Consider the following 21,617-nt stretch of genomic DNA (forward strand, 5'->3'; position numbering starts at 1 on the left):
AGCACGCTACCTCTCACACGCTTGCCACGATCAACTTGTTCATAGGTTGTTGAGTGTGTCATGTAAACCCAGACTGCAAGGTTGTTTAGGGGCTAAACAACCTGGTGGTTAACCCATGTTTATTATTGGGTTAACAGCTGGGTTGTTTAGTCCCTGAACAACCCAGCAGTGCAGTCCAGGTTCGTACATCATGCACAACAACCTACAAATGAACCAATTGTATTTTGTTGATTAAAAGCAAAAGTGCCTGGTGCACTGCACCCCTGCTTGACCTCAGCAGCCCATGGTTTGTTTAACCCATGGGCTGTTGTTATGTGTGAACTGCTCCTATATGTATCTGATTAAGAGTTCATGTGATTATCCCAAAACAGGTTCATGAGTGAAACTATTGACATAATTATGGGGGTTGGTAGAGAATTTAGAAGAGGAAGAATAAACCGTAGAATTGGGTTGTAGCTCAACACCATCTTTATACTGAGATTCCTTAAGAGTTAATACTGAGTAATTTTAAAGGTAGTTTTAAAGTTAATTCACACACAATAGAAAAGTGGGCGAAGTTGTCTTCCATAGAGAATATAGACATGATATGACCACCAGTGTATTGGTGATGGCTGACTTTAGCTAAATCAGTGGATCATCTGAAAATTAAACCATCCACCTTGAATGCTGCACTTCTACTTTTTTTTTTTTTTTAGCACCAGTGGTACTCTGACGCTGATTTAAAACTAGTTTTTATTTACTTGTGTCCTCTTGTGAATGCTTTCCCTTCAGTAACTTTATGTGAACTGCTTTGGCAATTTGGTTTAATCTGTTACCTGTGCATGCCTAGACTGTTCATGCAACAGCAGATTCCTAATACCAGTGGAATGTCCTAAAACTCAGATTATGGCATTTGACTGCAGATGAAACCTGCCTAGAATTGGACTGTTGTATTGATGACACCCCTTGCACTAATATAAGAAATTAGATAACATGGGAGTTTTCCAGTTTTAAAAGATTTAGAACCCTACTGATCAATGCTTTAGGAAAAGGGTAAGCAACCTGGTTCCCTCCATGTGCTTTGGACTAAAAGACCCATAAGCCCCAGCCAGTAGTCAGTCACTATCAGAGTTACAGTCCAAAACATCTGGAGGGACCTCTGCTCTTGGATTATTTCCAATCAATGTCACTCTCATGTGTGTTTATAAGTCCCATCCTTTCCCCTCATTAATCTATACATGTTGTTTTTAAAACTACATTCCAATTCATATTATAATACCAATTTTTGGATCTATTTTCTCTCAAAATACATATTTCTAAACATACTGTAAAATGCAAATTTTGAAATGTGATTTAGTACATTTTTTTAGCCAAAATTGTATTGCAAAATCAGGAGAAATGCGAAATCTGGAGGGGAAACTATATTTTGACTCGCACATTAACCGGTGAGGTGCCAGTCACATCCATTTGTTTTGGAATTTGTGAAGATTGAATTCCTCAGGCATTCTCTGACTTTATTGCTGAAGCTAGTAATCTTATTTTCTTCTTTTAAAACTTTTGGCCCGTTCACATGGAGAAGAACCCACACGAAGTTAGAGTAAATATACAAAGTGACTAAATTTTGTCTTTTCAAGAACACAAACTACTTGGGTAGAGGGTCAGCTGGGATTGTATAGGCAGCTTCAGTGGCCAAGGATTTATGGGCTGCTTTGATGGCCAAACATTTAAAACTTGGGAGGGGGGAATTAGGAAGGGAAGAACCGGAGGGCACAAAAGCCTTATTAATATTCTGCCAAACATTCCTTTTGGTTTCTAAGCCTCCAACAGAACTTTCTCTGCCACAATAGTGGGGCTGGAAATGTATAAGAGGGAAGTTTTCTTAGGAAGCCAGATCACTGCCAAAAATGGATTTCTGTGCTGCTTGGATTTTCTGAATAGGCACAGCTTTGTGCGTCTGTCATATACAATACTGTTCAGTGCAGTAGAGAGGCTCTTCGGCCGTTGCGCTTCGATAGCATTGACTTGCAGCTGTTAATAAGTTTCACTCTGGTTTATTTATTTATTTATTTATTTATTTATTACATTTTTATACCGCCCAATAGCCGAAGCTCTCTGGGCGGTTCACAAAAATTAAAACCACAGTAAAACACCCAACAGTTTAAAACACAATTACGAAATACAGTATAAAAAGCGCAACCAGGATAAAACCACACAGCAAAGTTGATATAGGATTAAAATACAGAGTTAAAACAGTAAAATTTAAATTTAAGTTAAAATTAAGTGTTAAAATACTGAGTGAATAAAAAGGTCTTCAGCTGGCGACGAAAGGAGTACAGTGTAGGCGCCAGGCGGACCTCTCTGGGGAGCTCGTTCCACAACCGGGGTGCCACAGCGGAGAAAGCCCTCCTCCTCGTAGCCACCTGCCTCACTTCCTTTGGCAGGGGCTCACGGAGAAGGCCCCCTGTAGATGATCTTAAGGTCCGGGTAGGTACATATGGGAGGAGGCGTTCCTTCAGATAACCTGGCCCCAAACCGTTTAGGGCTTTAAATGTCAATACCAGCACTTTGAATACCAGCAAAGAAAAGACCCCCCTGGAAAAAGTGAAGTACAAGCTGAAGGGGCAGGATTGCAGTTTGAGATTGATAAACAAATGGTCAAAGAACACCTAATTTCCTTGAATGAGTTCAGATCTCCAGGGCCCGATGAACTGCATCCTAGAGTAATGAAGGAGCTTGCAGAAGAACTCTCAGAACCATTGTCGATTATCTTTGTGAAATCATGGAAGATGGGTGAGGTGCCGGACGACAGGAAGAGGGCTAACGTTCCTATCTGCAAAAAGGAGGGACCTGGGAACTACAGACCAGTCAGTCTGACATCCATCCCTGGGAAATTTTTGGAGCAGATTATAAAGAAGTCAATCTGTAAACACCTTGAGAACAATGCAGTGATTACTAGAAGCCAGCATGGATTTGTCAAGAACAAATCCTGTCAGACTAATCTGATCTCATTTTTTGATTGGGTAACCTCCCTTGTGGACTATGGGAATGCTGTGGACATAATGTATCTTGAGCTCAGCAAAGCTTTTGACGAAGTGCCCCATGATATTCTGATTAACAAACTAGCTAAAAGTGGGCTAGATGGAACAACTATTAAGTGGATTCCTAGTTGGCTACAGAATCGGACTCAAAAAGTGCTTATCAATGGTACCTTCTCAAACTGGGGGAGGTAACGAGTGGGGTTCCGCTGGGCTCAGTCCTGGGCCCAGTGCTCTTCAACATTTTGATTAATGGTTTGGACGAGGAGGTACAGGAAACGCTTACCAAATTTGCAGATAACAAAAAAATGGGTGGAATAGCTAATACACTGGAAGACAGAAACAAACTTCAAAGTGATCTTGATAGTTTGGAGCTCTGGGCTGAAAACAACAGAATGAAATTTAATAGGAATAAATGTCAAGTTCTACACCTAGGAAAAAGAAAACAAATGCACAGCTACAAGATGGGGGATACTTGGCTCAGCAATACTACAAACGAGAAGGATCTTGGAATTGTTGTAGATCGCAAGCCAACAGTGTGAAGTGGCTGCAAAAAAAGCAAATGCTATTTTGGGCTGCATTAATAGAAATATAGCTTCCAAATCGTGCGAGGTAGTGGTTCCCCTGTATTCGGCACTAGTTAGGCCTCATCTTGAGCCTTGTGTCCAGTTCTGGGCACCACACTTCAAGAAGGACGCAGACAAGCTGGAGGGGGTTCAGAGAAGGGCAACCAGGATGATCAGGGGTCTGGAAACAAAGCCCTATGAGGAGAGATGTTTAGCCTGAGGAGAAGATTGAGGGGAGTCATGATAGCACTTCTCAAATACTTGAAAGGTTGTCACACAGAGGAGGGCCAGGATCTCTTCTTGATCATCCCAGAGTGCAGGACACGGAATAATGGGCTCAAGTTAAAGGAAGCCAGATTCCAGCTGACTGTTAGAGCAGTACGACAATGGAACCAATGACCTAGGGAGGTTGTGGGCTCTCCCACACTAGAGGCATTCAAGAGGCAGCCGGACAACCATCTGTCAAGTGTGCTTTAAGATGGATTCCTGCATTGAGCAGGGGGTTGGACTCGATGGCCGTAAAGGTCCCTTCCAACTCTACTATTCTATGATTTTACAAACATCTTACAAGTTAGTCTTAAGAGCATTTTCATTATTGTTTACTTAGAAACAAGTACAAGAGGTTATATAACTATACCATGTTATTGTGAGTACTGCATAGAACAGGAGTAAGTTTTTGATGATAATTTTTTCTCTCTCTCCAGAAAAAACTCGTACGGCTATCGAAAGAAGAGAGAAGACAAGTTCACAGTAAGTGTTATGCCTAACTGCGCATGGATGATAGTGGAATAACTGACTTAAGGGGGTGTCTGGGTTGGCGCCATGTTCCTTGGAAACCCCGCGGCTTCCCTCCCCCTGGGTGGCATTGAGTAATCCCGACACCGAGGAGGGAGCGCAGGGTGCCTGGGCGGCCATACAGGGACCGGAGATAGCCCAGCCCTCTTCCTGGTGGAAGATGACCAATCGCAGGTTACCTTCCACCGGGCTCCACCAAGCATTTAGACAGCCCCTAATATAGTAACACAACAGCAAGATATAATTACTAAAGAAAATAACTGTTCTAAATGGTCATGGACTGAATGCAAGACTGGAGCTAATCAAATCTGCTTTAGGTTGGGAAGTTATTAAAAATGGGACATACTCCTATCCGGGGGGTGGGGGGGCAATCTCACCCCCTCCCCCATCACCTGTGCTGAAGCTTTTAGTTCTCCTTTCCCCCCCCCCCCTCCTTCTCCATCTCCAGCTAGAAACTAAACTACTTTTTGGAAGTAGAAAATCCACCACAACAAAACAGACCCTAGACAACCTGGTGCTTTGTGATTTTAATATCATGTGAATGTCTCCTGGTCCCCATTTCCCCCAATGATTATCACTTTTTGTTTAAATGTGCTCTGTCTTGTTTTCTCCTTCTGCCTGCTACTCCCATGCCAAGCCATTATATTCTTCCCCCTCCCTGCCCTGAAAATACTGGTTTTTCTTTCCTTTTGAGATAGCTTCTTATACCATGTAGACGATGTCTTGTGTTTTCCAAACCTTCTTTTCGGTCCCTCTCTGAACAGTTGCTCATAGTTACATTTGATGACTGCCTTCCTTCAGAATTTTGTCCACATATACAATGGAAGAAACCCTTTTTAAAATGGAAGTTGAGACTTGTAGGTCCTCCTATTAAATATTTTTAGGGCTGGTGTAATTTTTGACTGTGTAGTGAACCAACTTGGGGCCATGATTAAGTGAGCCTGGTCCCTGTGTGGAAACAGGTTTTTGTGTGCATAATGGCTACTTTCCTCACACAAAACAGTCAAAACCCAGGCAGAGAATCTGCAGAAGCTGCATAGCTTAGTTAAGTGTGGAATTCTCATCCCAGGGAGGTTAGATTGGCTCCCTCGTTATTAGTCTTTAGATGGCTGGTAAAAACAATATTGTCCCACCAAGCTTTTACAGATTAAGACTGCTCTTTCATTTTAAAAGGTTCCCCCTGTTTTATTATGAACGTTATCAGTTTTGCTTTGACATTGTTTTTTTTTTAATTTATTTATTTATTTATTGCATTTATGTACCGCCCCATAGCTGAAGCTCTCTGGGCGGTTTACGAAAGTTAAAAACAGTAAACATTAAAAAGAATACAAAATTTAAAAACCATCAGAAACGTAAAAACAACAGTATCCATTTAAAAACAACAGTTCTGGGGTCCATTAAAAAACAAACCGCGTTGTTAAATGCTGTTAAATGCCTGGGAGAAGAGAAAAGTCTTGACCTGGCGCCTGAATGATAAACAGTGTTGGTGCCAGGCGAGCCTCATCGGGGAGATCATTCCACAGTCGGGGGGCCACCACTGAAAAAGTCCTCTCCCTTATGTTCATGTTCTTACTTTAAATCGGTTTGAGCACTCACTGGGTGGAGTAGCAATTCAACAATACTTTAAATAAAGTACACACCTTGTATCTCACAACGGCATGAGCATTGCATGTGCGGCGCACAGGATTTTGGAGATCTTCTTCAAGGCCTGGTGTTCCACCATTTTCTTATGCTGCTCTTTTCTCATGCAGAGAGGGCAAACACAGTCTCCGCCCCCTCCAAAGCCTCCATCTCCAAGTTTTGAATTGGGGTTGTCCAGTTTCCCTCCGCTGCCTGGAGCTGCTGGCAATCTGAAGACTGAAGACTTGTTTGAAAACCGATTGTCAAATGTGGTAGTAGGAGCATCAAAGGAAAAAGTAAGTGTGCACAAAAAAACAGGAGGACCCACAAAGAGATTCTCTCCCCCCCCCCTTCCCCTTCATAATGGCCTTGTGCTTCCTTTGGGATCCCTGCCTTTTCACTTTGAGAGTCATATGATCAGAATTCGACAGCATTTTTGAAACATCTGTGAGAAGAGGCTTAGTGCTAGCCTGCAAACTTGTCTGGAGCAGTTAGCTTTTTTAATTTTGATTTCAGTAAACTAATATAGTTGATTTACAGGCAAACGAATTACATACACTTATGTCCGATGTAATTGATGCAGAGTGGGTGCCACATCAGTGACTACATGGCCTTGCAGTAGTACAAAACTGTCTTAATGATGTTTGAAGTAAGCCCGGAAGGAAAAGGGTGCAGCCGGGTGCTTAATATCCTGACGTGTCAAGATATACTTACCAGTACCAAGGTGCTAAGTTTATAACCAGCTGTAAGGTGCCAGTCAAACCAGTAGTCCATCTTGCCTAGTACTGTGGCTTTCCACAGTATGTGGTCAGAGGTTTTCCTTGTTTGGCTACAGCTTTTCAAGTCCTCTAACGAGATCCCAGCAATCCTGAGAGCCAGGGAACCTCCGGAGTAGTGTGTAGTAAGGCACAGAGGTTGTAGCCAGGAGAAACAATTCCGTTGTGGGAATCCCTTCTTTTCATACAAGCACCACTTTGGATCCAAAACCAAGAATTCCTGAACTTGATATAGCCTAAGATACTATATTCAACTAGTCTTTCCTGTTAACTCTGTTGAGCACTTCCCTATCTAAATGTTTATTTGGCAACATCAAATCAGATTGTCACATTTGGGCTTGGGAAGTAGGTTTCCTGAGGTCTGGTTTAACTCCCCTGCAGCTTGAATTCCTTGCTTGAGTCATCTCGGTCGATTGCTGTGTACATACCTTGCTGCAGTGTACATGCCCTCTGTTTGTGGCATATCTTGGTCTGCATTGGTTTATTTTATCTTTGAAGGGCTGGTGCCTCACAGCAGGGATTGACCCCTGTTCCAACAGCTTCTATAAAAGTATTGAGTGTGTTAAACTATGCTATTTATATATTGTGTTCTTGAAGTGCATTTGAAATGACCCAAATTTCCTTTCCTTCAGAACCTCAACGTGGGTGCAAATACGAACACTATTCCATCAGGAATTCCTCGGGAGCCTTTGTTGCCTGTTTCTTCTGTTCTGCCAGGAACATTTGAAAGGTCTCCTTCCCCATCCCAGCCTCCTGAGTAAGGACTTAATTATACATGGCTTTTACTATACTGCTCAACTATGCTGAATCAACTTTGCATTTTCCATCCTCAAAAGGTTAGGTGTGATGCTGTGTGAATAGCTCTTGAGCGATGTAGTGAATAACACTCCATGTGTGACCACCACCAGTTGTCCAGAATTTTATTTTTAATTGTGCATGCTCAAACACTTAACTTTCAGTCTGGCAGTCAGTGTTGAAAAAAGCGTATGCATGCATCCATGGTGGGCCGCAAACAATTACTCATTTCCCTACAGTACAGGTAGACTCACTTCCCAACCAGTGTAGACCCTTCTGCAGTTAACTGTATTGTGCTGATGTGAAGTTGAGGGTTTTCCATTGCATTCACATGTTCCTTTTTATCAATTGCAGTGACCCCAAAGTTATGGATAAGCAGCAAAGAGAGACGCAAAATATTGAAAGGCTTTCTTCAGTACTCACTACCGCTTGTAAATCAGTACAAGTCAATGGGGCTGCTGTAGCAGTAAGTGCATTTGGACTTTTATAAGGGGTTCTCTGTTTGATTAGTGCCTTCCATCTTGAGTTTTTAATGTTCGGTAAGAGCTGCTTACTGCCAAACACACCCACCCCTGAAAAATCAAATAGGTTGAGTTATGGAGCACTTTGATTAGTAAGTGGGATGGAATGAGGTGGGGAAAAGCAGAGCTCAACATCTATTTGTTTTCTGATGTATTCACACATGAATATTATTCCTCCAGTACACCTATCTCTTATTTTTCTAATTCAAATGTTGGAGAGGTTCAAAAAATCGGTTTTCTCAGCAGCTGATGATTCTCATGGTCAATAAGTGATAAGAACTCTGTAAAAGTTGAATGTTCAGAATAAGCCATAATAAGCTATGTACTCAACAGCTACCAAGCTTCTTAGTCAGCTGTATTTTCACACATCATTCTGACCAATGGATAAAAATTGGTTACACAGCGGACCTCATATATCTGTTTTGTTTAAAGATATTTATCCCATCTTTCTGTCCTGCGAAGTTGGAACCCCAAGGCAGCTGACAGACAAAATTTTAAAATTGTAATAATTAAAATTAATAAAATTAGAAAACACCACCAAAAACAGAATGGCATTACAGAACCAAGTTATGATGAGGAGATGAACTTTAGTTGCTATACCAAAGGTACAGTAGTTACCACCCCCAACTTCAAAAGTTTTTGTGTGGTAGGAATTAATAATCCATGTCATTTTCATGTGCCTGATGACAACTGTGCTTTCTCAGCCCTGCCCTCCTGACCTTTGCTCATGTGTCCTACCCTGTTTGTGTGTGCTATTTTCCCAAACAGTTGCCCCAAAGGCTGTGTATACAGCTCCAGTATCACAGTCTAAAAATGATGTGCTTTGTACTCTGTACCATATGTACAATTGAAGTTTGTAATGAACGCTCAGATGTCTTACTCAGCTTGATGTTGAAGTTTCAGTTCTTCAGAGAAGCATACTTTTCAAAGTTATTTTAACAGCCACTTCCCCTTGTTGGAAAATGAAACCTCGAAGCATGACCTCATTCACGGATCTTTCCTGGCTAGTTATTTTTGTCGTAGGGCGTATTTGACACTCCTGGGTAGTGAAACCGTTAACTTTTGATCAATATAATCTTTGCTGGGGGTTTTAACACACCAAGGAAAATCACTATTTTGTGCTACAGCATTGTCTATTTCTTGTGCTTTTGATCACATAGGAATTGCGAAAACCTAGTTACGCAGAGATCTGCCAGAGGACAACTAAGGACCCACCTCCGCTGCAGCCCCCAAAAGAACAGAAGCCAAACACTGTCAGCTGTGGGAAAGACGAAAGGAAGCCCACAGAAACACTAGAGAGAAGCAAAGAACCCCCCCTTGTGAAGTCTAATCCAGGGCAGCCCAAAGACCAGAGAAGACAGTCGGGACGCAAGTCACCGCCTCCAGCTGTTGGGAAACGTCTAACTAAAGAACAGAGCACCCCTCCCAAATCTCCTCAGTGAAACTAGTGCTTAGGAGGAGGTTCCAAACGTTCTCACTATGAAGTAAACCCATGTTGCCACTCAGAGTACAAAGAATGAGTTGCTGGTTAGGAGCTTGCAGTGGGTATTAAGTATATGAAATGCCTGCAAGTTTTTTTGTTTGTTTCTTTGTAAAATAGATTGCTCCCCCAATTTTCTTGCTCCCCCACCAAATTCCCCTCAAGCAAACAGTCTACTCTGTCAGGGTTTAATTAATCTAAACCTTACATTTAGGTTGGTGCTGAACTGGAGGTGATGCCTAAAATCCTTTCTTTCTTTTTTTCCTAGATGGAAGATGCATTTATCTGAAAAATCATTTTTTTTATTAAGCCTCCATGTGGCTGTGTGAATACAAGCTCTGTCTAATGAGTTTTTTTCCTAATCTACTAAGCAGAATTGTGCTGCTGTAGTTTTTAAAATAACTGGTCTGTAAGTACATATCTAAAAAAAATCAAAAAAAATCCAGAAGACTAATAATAGCAGCTAATATTTAGAGTGCAAAGAAAAACAGGTATTTTATAAGACAGTAAGACAAGTTTGACTTTACTTTTCTTTCTTTTTAAATTCTAGCTGCTGTAGCACATCAGCAAATAAATTATACTTTTTTAAGTTGAAAGATACATTTAATTCTAACGTTTTAAAATTCAGCCATTTTTGTTCTTGGCCAAATAGGAACCTCATGAAGATCACCTGTGAGGCTTCTGTAAAATATTTATTTTGATGGTCTGCAAGCAAGTAACCAGCTTCTCAATTCCCCCCCCTCCCCCGCCAAAAAAAAAAGTGGTTCCTTGAATTTCAGGAAAAGGGAAAAAAGCACATTGTGAATAAAAAATAATAATTAAATACATAAGCCCTTGTAAATGGCAGATGCCAACTAATGGCTGTTTTTCACAAGATAGCACAATAGCACTCTTGTGATAAGGATCTCAATTTTTCCCCTCAGCCAGAAGAAATTAATTTTGAGTCACCACTGTCCTTTCTGATTTATCCCTGTGCTCTGTGTAGGTTTTTAAAACTATGCTCAAAGTGCTCTTTGAAAGAGTTCATATCTTAATCGGCCTAAGTGCTGACACCTTTCTGTACCTACAAACATTGGCATATGGATTTAATTTTTTTTTCAGTCTGTGAGATAATGGAGTTTTTTTGTGTGTGTGTGCATGTATGGTGAAGGAAGAGATCCCTATTTCCGTCTGGGGTGAGGTTTGTCACGCTTATTTACTTTAGAAGTGACATGCTTTCTGAAGGACAAGGATGCACTAAATTAACAAGTTTCTAATAAAGTTGAATATAAATTATTTTTGTTTTAAAATGCCTAAAGTTTTTCTTTGAGTGTTAAGCAGCAGATGGTTCAGGTGAAATGAGTTCCTGCTGAATACAGTTTATTCCACACAAAAAAGGTTTATTTAAACAACTGATTTTTTAAAGAATAATTTCCATCCAATATTTAAAGACTTGAATTTTATTTAAACTTGAAAATGACTTTGCCTTAACTTTTGTATAAGACAGATTAGAGTTACTGAAGTCTGACCCCTCAAGGGTTAGTGTGGGTGGCATATACAGAATTACTCAGTTACAGTATGTATGTATTGTCACTGGTCTTACTGGGTAAACATACTGTAGTACAGGTAGTAGCGGCAGTTTTTGTAATATACCTTAAAAGATCTTAAGCAGTTGATCTTTTTCAAAATGTTGAAAAATCTGTAAATGGAAATAGTCAATACTGTATTAAATATGTGCACTTGGAAGTGTGTGCTTTGCTTGTACAGGTGTAAATAATCAGAACATATAAAAAGGTACCATTAAAAAACTGATAAAAAATATTGATATATTATAAATGTTGCTGTTGAGCTGGATGTAGATAAACTAAATGTTGTGGTTTGAATATTACTTTACTTAGTTTTTTCCCCTTGTTTCTTTTACTTTATTCTGATGTGTGCTGAGCTGATTCTGCCTGTTCACTGCAAAAGGGAATTGGAGAAAGTCTATCTTAAAAGCCCTGACATTTTAAAAACTTTTCTGGAAGTGTGCATTTCAACCAATGTGACACACGGTTGTGCAATGCAACTTTCAACTTTGTCTTACAAACTGCAATAGTGTGGGTTTTTTTAAAAAAAACTGAATTGGAAAGAAATAACATTGCCGCAGAAAAGTATCCCCAAAGTTTACTCAACCACTTTTCTTAGGCCAAAATATTAGCAAGTACATATGTTGGATTTAAGTTTCCACATAGCTATGAAGTACTTAGGGCAGTTGATTTCCTAACATAGGTTGCTGCTATTTTAATTGTCCTTTAACAAAACAAAAATAAACCAAACAAAACCAGCCTGCTTTTTGCACTGCAGAATTGAAAATGGGTGAGCTGGGCTCTGTTGCTTCCTGAAAAGGTGCACTTGGAGTGGGACGGGATGGGGACTCCTAACACCGGGTAAAATCACCAAATGTACTGTTGTTTGGTATAAATGTTTATCCTTGACCCTGTGAGCAGTGAAAACGGCAGCTTAGACTGGGGCATGGTTTAGGCCAGCTATGAGATTTCTTTGTTTGCCTGTTGGCAGCACGGACGAAACGGCTGCAAACAAAGTGAGAAGTGGCCATGGCAAGCATACAGCTAATCATCCCAGCTAACTGATATATTGAGGTTAATATATGCAGACCAGCAGGTGGGTTGTATTTTGCCGCTGTTGCTTCTACTAGGTTAATATGCTATAGTTCTCATCCAAATAACAGTCTGTGTAAAGAGTTTAAACTTTGCTGTAATGGCATTAAAAAAAGCAAAAGTGTCATGCCAAATAACTTCTCCAATCACTTTAATTACTTTCCCATTCAGACAGTATGGGGTTACTGGAACAAAAGTTGTCCTGCAGACTGTTTACATATAGCTGTTCAAATCTGCCCTATTTTTAAAAAATCCTTCCCTGAAATCTGAGCTGCAGGTTAACACTATAGGAACCAATTACATTTTGGCTTTTATAAAATAACTCGTAGGATCACCTTGCTTTTTATGTGGAAGTATAATGCAGGTTCTTCTGAGGCTGTTCAAGGGATGTATTTTAAACATGAATTTTGCTTCTGAACACCTAACACGTACAAGAATTTTGCATCAGGGTGCCTCAACTCCCTTACCCCTCCCCAATTTTACATCCTGTCACAGAGAAACCAATACACTGTCATGCTCTATTTTTGTTTCTGTTCTTTTTGCTGCCTCTGATTTAAAAACCATAACCAGTTAGCAGAGATGCCCTTACTGGTGGGTGTGATGCGTTGGATCATGAACAACCACTGACTGCAAGGGTCCACACTAAACTCTGTAACCCTTTCAGCTAGCTGCAGTTCTTAATGTGTTGTGTAATCTATTAAACTGATAGCAGCAGACAACCGAAAACATCTGCGCGCTAACAGCTGCCAAGTCACAAAACAGAAGGTGTTATATGGAGGCCTTTTTTCTGAGGGTATTTTTTTTGTTTGTTTTTTGTTTCGTTCTTCTTCCATTTAAGACTGGAATCAAGCTTACATGTAAACTATTGGTAATTTAAGTTTCCTTTTTGTGTCATAAAATGTACAACTGTCTAAAAATGTAGGTTATGAAAAATAAAGATTTAGGCACTGTTGAATTTCTCTTTTTTTAAATTAAACTTCTTACAACAGTATTTTTCCCTTCCTTTGTCTTTGCGCCCACTTTGTGTGTAGTCTTAATGCTTCAGAGGCAGCTACCAGAAGCGCCTTTGCTGTGGCTATACCTTTTTGAGAGTTCAAGAGCAATAAACACAACTCCAAAACCAGATGGCGTGCCCCCATTTTTCCAAGGAATCTGATGTTGGAATGGCACTTCGCTCTCTTGTGACTTCTCTAGAAAGATCTAGTTGTGAATCAGATTTTGTTTTGTTTCAAATAAAATCTTGTATTTGGAAGCCAAAGTCTTACTGGTGTTGGGGTCCCCTGTAATACTTAATTTTACTTTATAGTTGCTGTTTCCCATTTTCTGATTTCTAGTAACGCAATAAAAAAATTGGCACCAAAGAGGCATCCATGTAAGCAACCAATCTCCCATGTTAGATATGCCTATGGCAGCCTTCCCCAATTTGGAGCCTTCCAGATGTTTTGGACTACAACTCATATCAGCCCCAGCCAGCATGGCCAATAGACAGGGAGTATGGGCACTGTAGTTCGAATCATCTGGAGGATACCAATTTGAGAACGGCTGGCCTGTGATCACTAAATGTAGATACTTTAACATCGTATTTGGCAGAGAAGGGGAGGGAGTCAAAGGGTAGACCTTACCTACAGAAGGGTTATTGCAGATCTATGAGCGATACTTACATTTCAGTCACCGTTACTATTAGCATGGCATATTATTTATATGACTGTCATATCCGATGGCATAAGCTACACGGGCATCTTTATGAGGTTTGTGCAGCCACATATGTAAATGTGACTATGAAACAAAAGTAGCCAGACTCCTAGGGTGCCATGACACGGGGTGCTGTTTGTACCGAACCATACAATGCCATTTAAATCTTTGCTGTTTAAGTGTCTTTGCTTGGGTGTTCTATAAATGTACAACTTCTCCCTATGTGATGAATAATTCCTAGTTCATCAGTGGGAGGTCTTTCGTGTGGTGTTAAGAATGAATGTCTATATTAAAAGTCTATCTTTACTAGTTTATATGAATGTAGCTTTTAAAACAAACGAGGGATAGCGTTTTGAAAGCATCCAACCACCATGACCCATGTTCAGTACAAATGTACTTTTTCTGTCCCTAAGCAAGTTCTGACTAAATGGCTCAAGTCTGTTTTCAGTGATGCTTAATTTAAAGGAGGGAAGAGCTGCTGTTGGCGTGTGGCCATGAAATCAACCCCACACTACTACTCGGATTAGTTTTGCACAAATGTATTAAGGTTAAGTACAGACGTTGCCTTTTTTTTTTTTTAAGGTAGACAGTTTGCTTGAAACACAAGAGAAGGGCAAGATTGACAAGGGAACCAGAGTTTGATTTGCTGTCTTGGATGTATATAAGGCAAGTTGCAGAGCTATGATTACAGCACAACCGCTGCGCTTTCTGTTAAAATGTTATGTCTATCTTCACCCTTTTTTCTCAGCCTGGCCGAACAGATGGTCACCAAGACAACCAAGCATGTTTGGTGAGATCTCAAGGTCAGGGTTCAGGCATCAGCTGAGAAGTGTAAAAAAGGAGCTTGTTAACTTTTCCACTTCTCGGAGGAACAAATACAAGATTTTTAGACCCACAAGCTTTTGCATCTAGTACATCTCATGGGTATTTAGAAAAAGAAACCCTGATTTTTTTCATGGGAGACTATGTTAATTCTTCCAAACCTTGAAGAGCAGTCTGGAAACATCGCTTCAGAGATTGTGAATCTTAAATTCCTGATAACCTTAACACTGAGTGTCTCTTTAGCCTTACCTATTTTCCACAGTGTCCCTCTTCTTGAGCCCTTAAAAACCAGCTCCTAGATGGTTCATGCAAACCATGAAAGTGCTTTGGCAGGTTGTCAGATGGTGCCTGCCTTGGAAATAAAGCCACAGTTATTGCTGGCCGTATTCTGGCAGTTTTACAGGTGAGATGGGAGATGTTTTAATTTTTCAAGGCAAAATAATCCTCAGTTTGTCTCAAAAGGTTTTTTTTAACCTGCTGTGGGGTGTTTGTTAAGAAAATAAGCTGTCAGAAATCTAGTGTGTCAGGAAACAGTTTTTACAATCTCAGGTTTGACACTAAAACATACAAGCTCTTCCTAACACCCCCTTCACCCCTCTTTTTTATCTGGTCAAACAGGCAGGGCTCCTGCAGAGGGAATCTCACCAGGTGTTGCATGGTTTGAGCAATTTTCCTTTTTTTAAAAAAAAAAAAAAACATGGTTGTATGCATTAAGCAGAGAAACAAGCATGACTTTCCCCCTTCTCTTGATTAGATTTATTTTTAAAAAAAAACCATGACCTCAAATGAAAGGCTATTACAATGCCTTCTCCCCACCCCGCTCCCTCTTGTGTCTGACCAACCGGTCGATGTCACTGCTAATCCTACAAAAAAAAAGTTTTAAAAAATCACACCTGCATGTGCGTTCTTGCCTTGGTTTCCTATCCCACAAACAGCTTAAAGGCCTCAAGCCAAGGAGGTTCACTTCCCACGGACTCTACAAAGTTCTGAGTTCGCTCAGTTTGACAAAATGGAAGCTTCACCCTGGAGAGATGCTTTAGAATTCTGACTGATTCTGATTCAAACCCAGGACAGATTTACTGCCCTACTGAAATTGGAGCCACCAGCCTCCATTGGCTCTGCAACATCCATCTGCTGCTGCTGCTCCCAGAGAAAGGGCCAATGGCCAGGCCTGCCTTTGGAGGCCTGCTAATTCTTTTAACTGGAGCTCCTAGGAGTTCATCCTGGGACATTCTTCATGCCTCCCGTTTGCTCTGTTCTCTATCACTGAGCTATGGCTCCTTGTAGGCTTTGCAGCATAGGCTGCTATGCCATTTCTCTAAGGAATTCATCATTCCTGACAAGGTTCCTGGAATACTCTATTATATTCTGATTATTCAACCATTTCTTTTGGCAGGAGACGAGGGTATCCATAAAGATACAGAGATCCTATTCGTACATCTTTAGAAATATAAATACGAGACCACGAAAATACAATGCCGAAAAGGAGATGGATTTGCTTTCTCATAAGCTATGCTCTGTTCTTGATTACCCTTTAAAATCTTCCTCTTAATTAACTTGCTAATTGCAATATAATTAAGTTCTTAAGAGTCTTATTAATTCTGCTTCTCCAAAGCCCCAGTGTTCCAAAAAAGCTGTAAAAGAATCTAGTTTAAAGAATGCCCCATTGGAGACTATTTGTTTAAATCTAGCATAAAATTGAATTGTGTTTTTTTAAAAGGAAATCAATAAAAGAACATTTAAGGATATCCAAATATTTGGATATCCAAATATTTACAAATAATTATTTTTTAATTTGATTTGTTTGGCAGCTTAAGGGAATGCAGATGTCAATCAACACAGCACAAGCATTAAAATCTTCTGGTGTATTTTTAAGAACCCTGGGGAACAGTGTTAACAATATGATTAAACAATTTAGTTGAATGAGTGGGTATAATTTCCCCAGATGATAATAAAGGTATTTTCTTCTATGCATGCATTTTGAATAGAAGAACATTTACTATGAAACACACAGTTGCTTAATATTATGTAAACCATTACTATCATCCACAGCTGGTAGGGTCAATGGCCATTCTACTTGGGGATCATAGGAGCTATATAGTCCAACAAACCTGGAGGGGATCAAGTTGGTTTGTTTATTACATTTTGATACTGCCTAATATCCGAAGCTCTCTGGGCAATTCATGAAACCAAACTTCAAGCCATAAAATACTATAAACGTAGTAAAACATCTTATAAAAGCCTTCTGTTTAAAGCAGAATAAAACAAAGTAAAAACTAGAGTAAAAGCCAGCAGCAGCATTTGTTGTTTATTTGTTCAGTCGTTTCCGACTCTTCGTGACTTCATGGACCAGCCCACGCCAGAGCTTTCTGTCGGCTGACGCCACCCCAGCTCCCCCAAGGTCAAGTCTGTCACCTCCAGAATATCATCCATCCATCTTGCCCTTGGTCGGCCCCTCTTCCTTTTGCCTCCCACTTTCCCTAGCATCAGCCTCTTCTCCAGGGTATCCTGTCTTCTCATTATGTGGCCAAAGTACTTCAGTTTTGCCTTTAATACCATTCCCTCAAGAGAGCAGTCTGGCTTTATTTCCTGGAGCATGGACTGGTTTGATCTTCTTGCAGTCCAAGGCGCTCTCAGAATTTTCCTCCAACACCACAGTTCAAAAGCATCTGTCTTCCTTCCCTCAGCTTTCCTTATGGTCCAGCTCTCGCAGCCATAGGTTACTACAAATGCACACTTTTTTTTAACAACACCACTGGCTTTTAAAGAGCCTGTGAAAATCGAAAGGCCTTCACCTGATGCCTGAAAGACCACAATGTAGGTACCAGGCGAGCCTCTCTAGGAAGGGCATTCCATGTCTGAGGTGCCACCAAAGAAAAGACCCTTTCCTTTATAGCCACCCACCTCCTGTCATTTATTGGGGGCATCCAGACAAGGCCTTACACAGAAGATCTGAGGGTCCAAGCAGGTATATATGCAAGAGACAATCCTTCAGGTAGCTTGGCCCCAAGCTATATAGGGCATACTTTAAACTCTAGCTTATTTTGCAGCTTTTTCAAACACCGGGGAGGGTGGGGAGTTGAGAAACAGAATTAATTAAGTTCTTAAGAACTTAATTATATTGCAATCAGCACTTTTGAATTGGGATCGGAAATGGATTGACAGTCAGTGCAGATCATAAAGTATTATTGTAATATCAAATTAACCAGATTATTATTATTATTATTATTTGACATATCTATACCATCCCATAGCTGAAGCTCTGGGCAGTTTACAAAGATTTAATGATTAAACATTAAAAATCGATATATGAAATTTAAAGCCACAGAAGCATAAGAATAGACAACATACATTTAAAAACAACTTTAAATTCTCCGCCAGGCCTAAAGATAGATCTGGGGTTAACAGTCTCGGTATCCTATTTTGGACCAGCTGACGTTTCCAGACTGCTTTCAAAGGCAGTACTGCAGTAATCCAAGTGTGAGGCTGAGAAAGACTGATCGAAACAGTCCTTTCAAATCTAGAGGTCACCCCTCCGCCCTGCCACCTCCCGGCCTTGTCCCCCGCCATTTCATTGCAATGCCCAACGGAGAGCATGAGACATATTCAAAGCAACCCTCAGTGTGGAGGTAAGGCACTTGCATATGCTCAGAGGTGCTCTTGCCTATTACTAAACACCAGTGAAAGCCCTGTCATTATGATGCATAGAGGAGCATCAAGTATATTGCAGAGGGCTTTGGAGGAGTGTAGCATGACTCTGCTCTCTGTACATGGAGACATATTGCTAAACCATACACCCTGGGGCAGAGCTGGGGAACCAAATGGTGAACACCCACTCCCATCACTCTCACTTGCCAGGCTGGCTGAGGCTGATGGGCACTGGCGTCCCAGAACAACTGAATGTTTCCTGAGCTCTCACCTAAAATGAAGGATGGAGGATTTGTGTCCCCCAAATATAACATGTACTTTTTTACTTTTCCCTTTGAAATGAATGGCAGCTACACACATATGTGGAAGATAAAGCTGCACTAGCAAGATCTCGTATTGGTGGAGCACCAACATCACCAAAGTCATGGGTGGAAGGAGACTTTGGTCCCGTTATGTGCTGGGGGGGTCAGCCTGAATTACCTTCAGGGGCCTGTCACAATCCAGTGCTGCTGAGTGCAAAGCGACTGAGGACTTTCTGCCTCTTGAACTGGTAACCTTTATTCTACAAGACCTGAGGGGGTAAAAAGAAATGAATCTGGAGGAAGGTGAATCTATGAGGGAGATTGGCTTTTGTCTTGCAGGAGATCCGTGGGGAGCCAGGAGGAAGCAGGGTTGCTTGGAGTTGTATTATTGTAGGTCTTCATCCTGAGCACAGTGATAAACCCTTTTTATAGAAGAAATGTCACAAGGCTCCAGTGCTCTCCTTCTAGGAAACTGGAGTCTGAATAAGTGCTGAGGCCTCTGCAAATTCACTCCTCTCAGGGCTGGGGAGCAGGAGCGTAACAGGCCCCATCCAAACCAGGACACACACCATAGCCACCACTCTGCTTATGGGAGACTCAATTCATTTCCAGTCTTTTCTCCCAAGAGTGGGAAAATGTAGCACCATACTGAAATAACTGTATAATAATCATCATCTCCCTCAGTGGTCTCCGCCGCCTTCTTAAATCACTTGAGCTCCTCTTGCTTTCTCGTATCGCGTCCGGCTTCCCTGTTGCCAGGCGATCGTAACACCACAAGGCGTGGCAGGATGAGCGGCCCACGTGCATTCTTATTGCACTGTTTCCCTCATGAAGTCCACTGGGCCCCCTCCATTTATTCACTCTTCAATGTATAGTCTATGAAAGGAACTTATGTCTGTGTGCATGTGGGTGTGCGCATGTGTAGAAGAGCAATGTCTTAATAAACATTCACAAGTGATTGATATAAAAATAAACGCTTGCTAAGAGACCAAAAAAAAAAGTAGCAATTATGTAATAAGGGAAACTTATTTTAGGAATAATCTTTGCTGTCTCTCAGCAACGTAGTGCACCCGTCGTGAGTAGAGGTTTCAATTGATAAAGATGTCCATACTGAATGCAGCCTTGCTGTTCCTTAATCTCTCTTCCCCCCCCCCCCCCCATGCTTTCTGGAGTGAATTATTGGTGTTTTTAAAAGGTATAAGGTCATCTTCAGATGGTGTTTTCTTCCGCAATTTACCACTTCTTCCTATTCTGGATTCTTTTGGGGATTTAAACAGGGTCTTTATACAGTCTGTTTTTCTTTTTAGGCATTTATTTTTATTTTTATGTGCCATTTACAACGGAGAGTGGAGCCCGGTAGGATGTTATCAGTTGTCCACCGCTCTGGCACACACCCTTCCCTCTCTCGGCATGAAATGAAACACTTCTTCACAAATTCAGAAGTCTGCGTCTTTGGAGATCCACCCCACTTTTATGCAGTATTGTCCCTGTAAAAGCAACAGTAACACTTTTCTCATTTGTGTATACACTGGAAGAGGGGATTGAGTGGAAGGGAGTTTCACTTCTCTCTTGTGTATGTGCTTGGAGATTGAATAGAAAGGGCTAAAAGTTTTCCGGGCAGTACATGCAGAGCAGCCCCCATCCCAGAGTTAAGTGCTGATTCTTTGCAAGCTCAGAAGTCTGCACCTTCAGAGGTCCGCCTCCCCCGACCCCACGTGCAAATTAGTATTGTTCCTGTAAAAGCAACGGTAACACTTTTCTCGTTTGAGTATACACTTGGAAAGGGGATTAAATAGAAACAGGTTGCATGTGCTCATGTCCATTGCAGCCACCATCCCCCTCCCCATTGCCCATCTGCTTAGATAGTGTGACCATATGAAAAGGAGGACAGGGCTCCTGTATCTTTAACAGTTGCATAGAAAAAGGAATTTCAGCAGGTGTCATTTGTATATATGGAAAACTTGGTGAAATTCTTTCTTCTTCACAGCATTTAAAGGTGCAGGAGCTATACTAGAGTGGCCAGATTTAAAAGAGGGCAGGGCACCTGCAGCTTTAAATCTTGTGATTAAGAGGGAATTTCACCAGGTTCTCCATATATACAAATGACACCTGTTGAAATTCCCTTTTCAATACAACTGTTAAAGATACAGGAGCCCTGTCCTCCTTTTCATATGGTCACCCTAGCTTAGGCATTCCTGAAATACAGAGTCGAGCAGGAGCGAAATGGTGGAGGCATGGGAGGAGACACTCCCAACTGAGCCTGACGTCAACACTGCACCGCCCAACACCAACCCACACAAAGCAGGACATAGCACGAGGGAAGGATTACACGGGGAGATGATGGCGGTTTCATCGCATGACCGTAAAAAATGCATGTTCCCCATAGCAAAATAACACATGAAAATGTTGGGGGGGGGGGAGAGATGAGATGACAACTGCATGGTATTTGCATCGTGTAAAGTGCCCCGAAAACCAGTGACCAAACCATGATGATCGCATGAAAAAATGCCCATCTGAAGATGCCTTAAAACAAACATTTGCAGCAAATTCTAAACTAAGGACACAAGAGCCCTGTTGGATCAGAACAAAGGCCTATCTAGTCTAGTATTCTGTTTGAGTGGTATCCAACCGTGTGCGGTCTTCCAGTTGTTGATAGACTGCAATTCCCATTAGCTAGGGTGACCATATGAAAAGGAGGACAGGGCTCCTGTATTGAAAAGGAAATTTCAGCAGTTGTCATTTGTATATATGGGGAACCTGGTGAAATTTCCTCTTCATCACAACAGTTAAAGTTGCAGGTGCCATGCCCTCTTTTAAATCTGGTCACTCTAGTATAGCTCCTGCACTTTAACTGTTGTGATGAAGAGGGAATTTCACCAGGTTCTCCATATATACAAATGACACCTGCTGAAATTCCCTTTTCTATGCAACTGTTAAAGATACAGGAGCC

At 41.2% G+C, this 21,617-nt stretch overlaps 1 protein-coding gene across 1 annotated transcript in view; it reads left to right on the plus strand.

Moving 5' to 3' along the window:
• Window positions 1-13,194, plus strand: part of LARP4B (La ribonucleoprotein 4B) — a 63,064-nt gene extending 49,870 nt beyond the window's left edge. The window contains exons 13-17 of the mRNA XM_063125724.1: window positions 4,285-4,330; window positions 6,127-6,291; window positions 7,404-7,528; window positions 7,921-8,032; window positions 9,248-13,194. Of these exons, the coding sequence (XP_062981794.1) occupies window positions 4,285-4,330; window positions 6,127-6,291; window positions 7,404-7,528; window positions 7,921-8,032; window positions 9,248-9,529 (730 nt within the window). The 3' untranslated portion in view covers window positions 9,530-13,194. The remainder of the gene's footprint in view (window positions 1-4,284; window positions 4,331-6,126; window positions 6,292-7,403; window positions 7,529-7,920; window positions 8,033-9,247) is intronic.
• The last annotated feature ends 8,423 nt before the right edge of the window (window positions 13,195-21,617 follow it).

Source organism: Elgaria multicarinata, chromosome 1 (genome assembly GCF_023053635.1).
Source record: "Elgaria multicarinata webbii isolate HBS135686 ecotype San Diego chromosome 1, rElgMul1.1.pri, whole genome shotgun sequence".
In the NCBI taxonomy this organism is placed as follows: domain Eukaryota; kingdom Metazoa; phylum Chordata; class Lepidosauria; order Squamata; family Anguidae; genus Elgaria; species Elgaria multicarinata.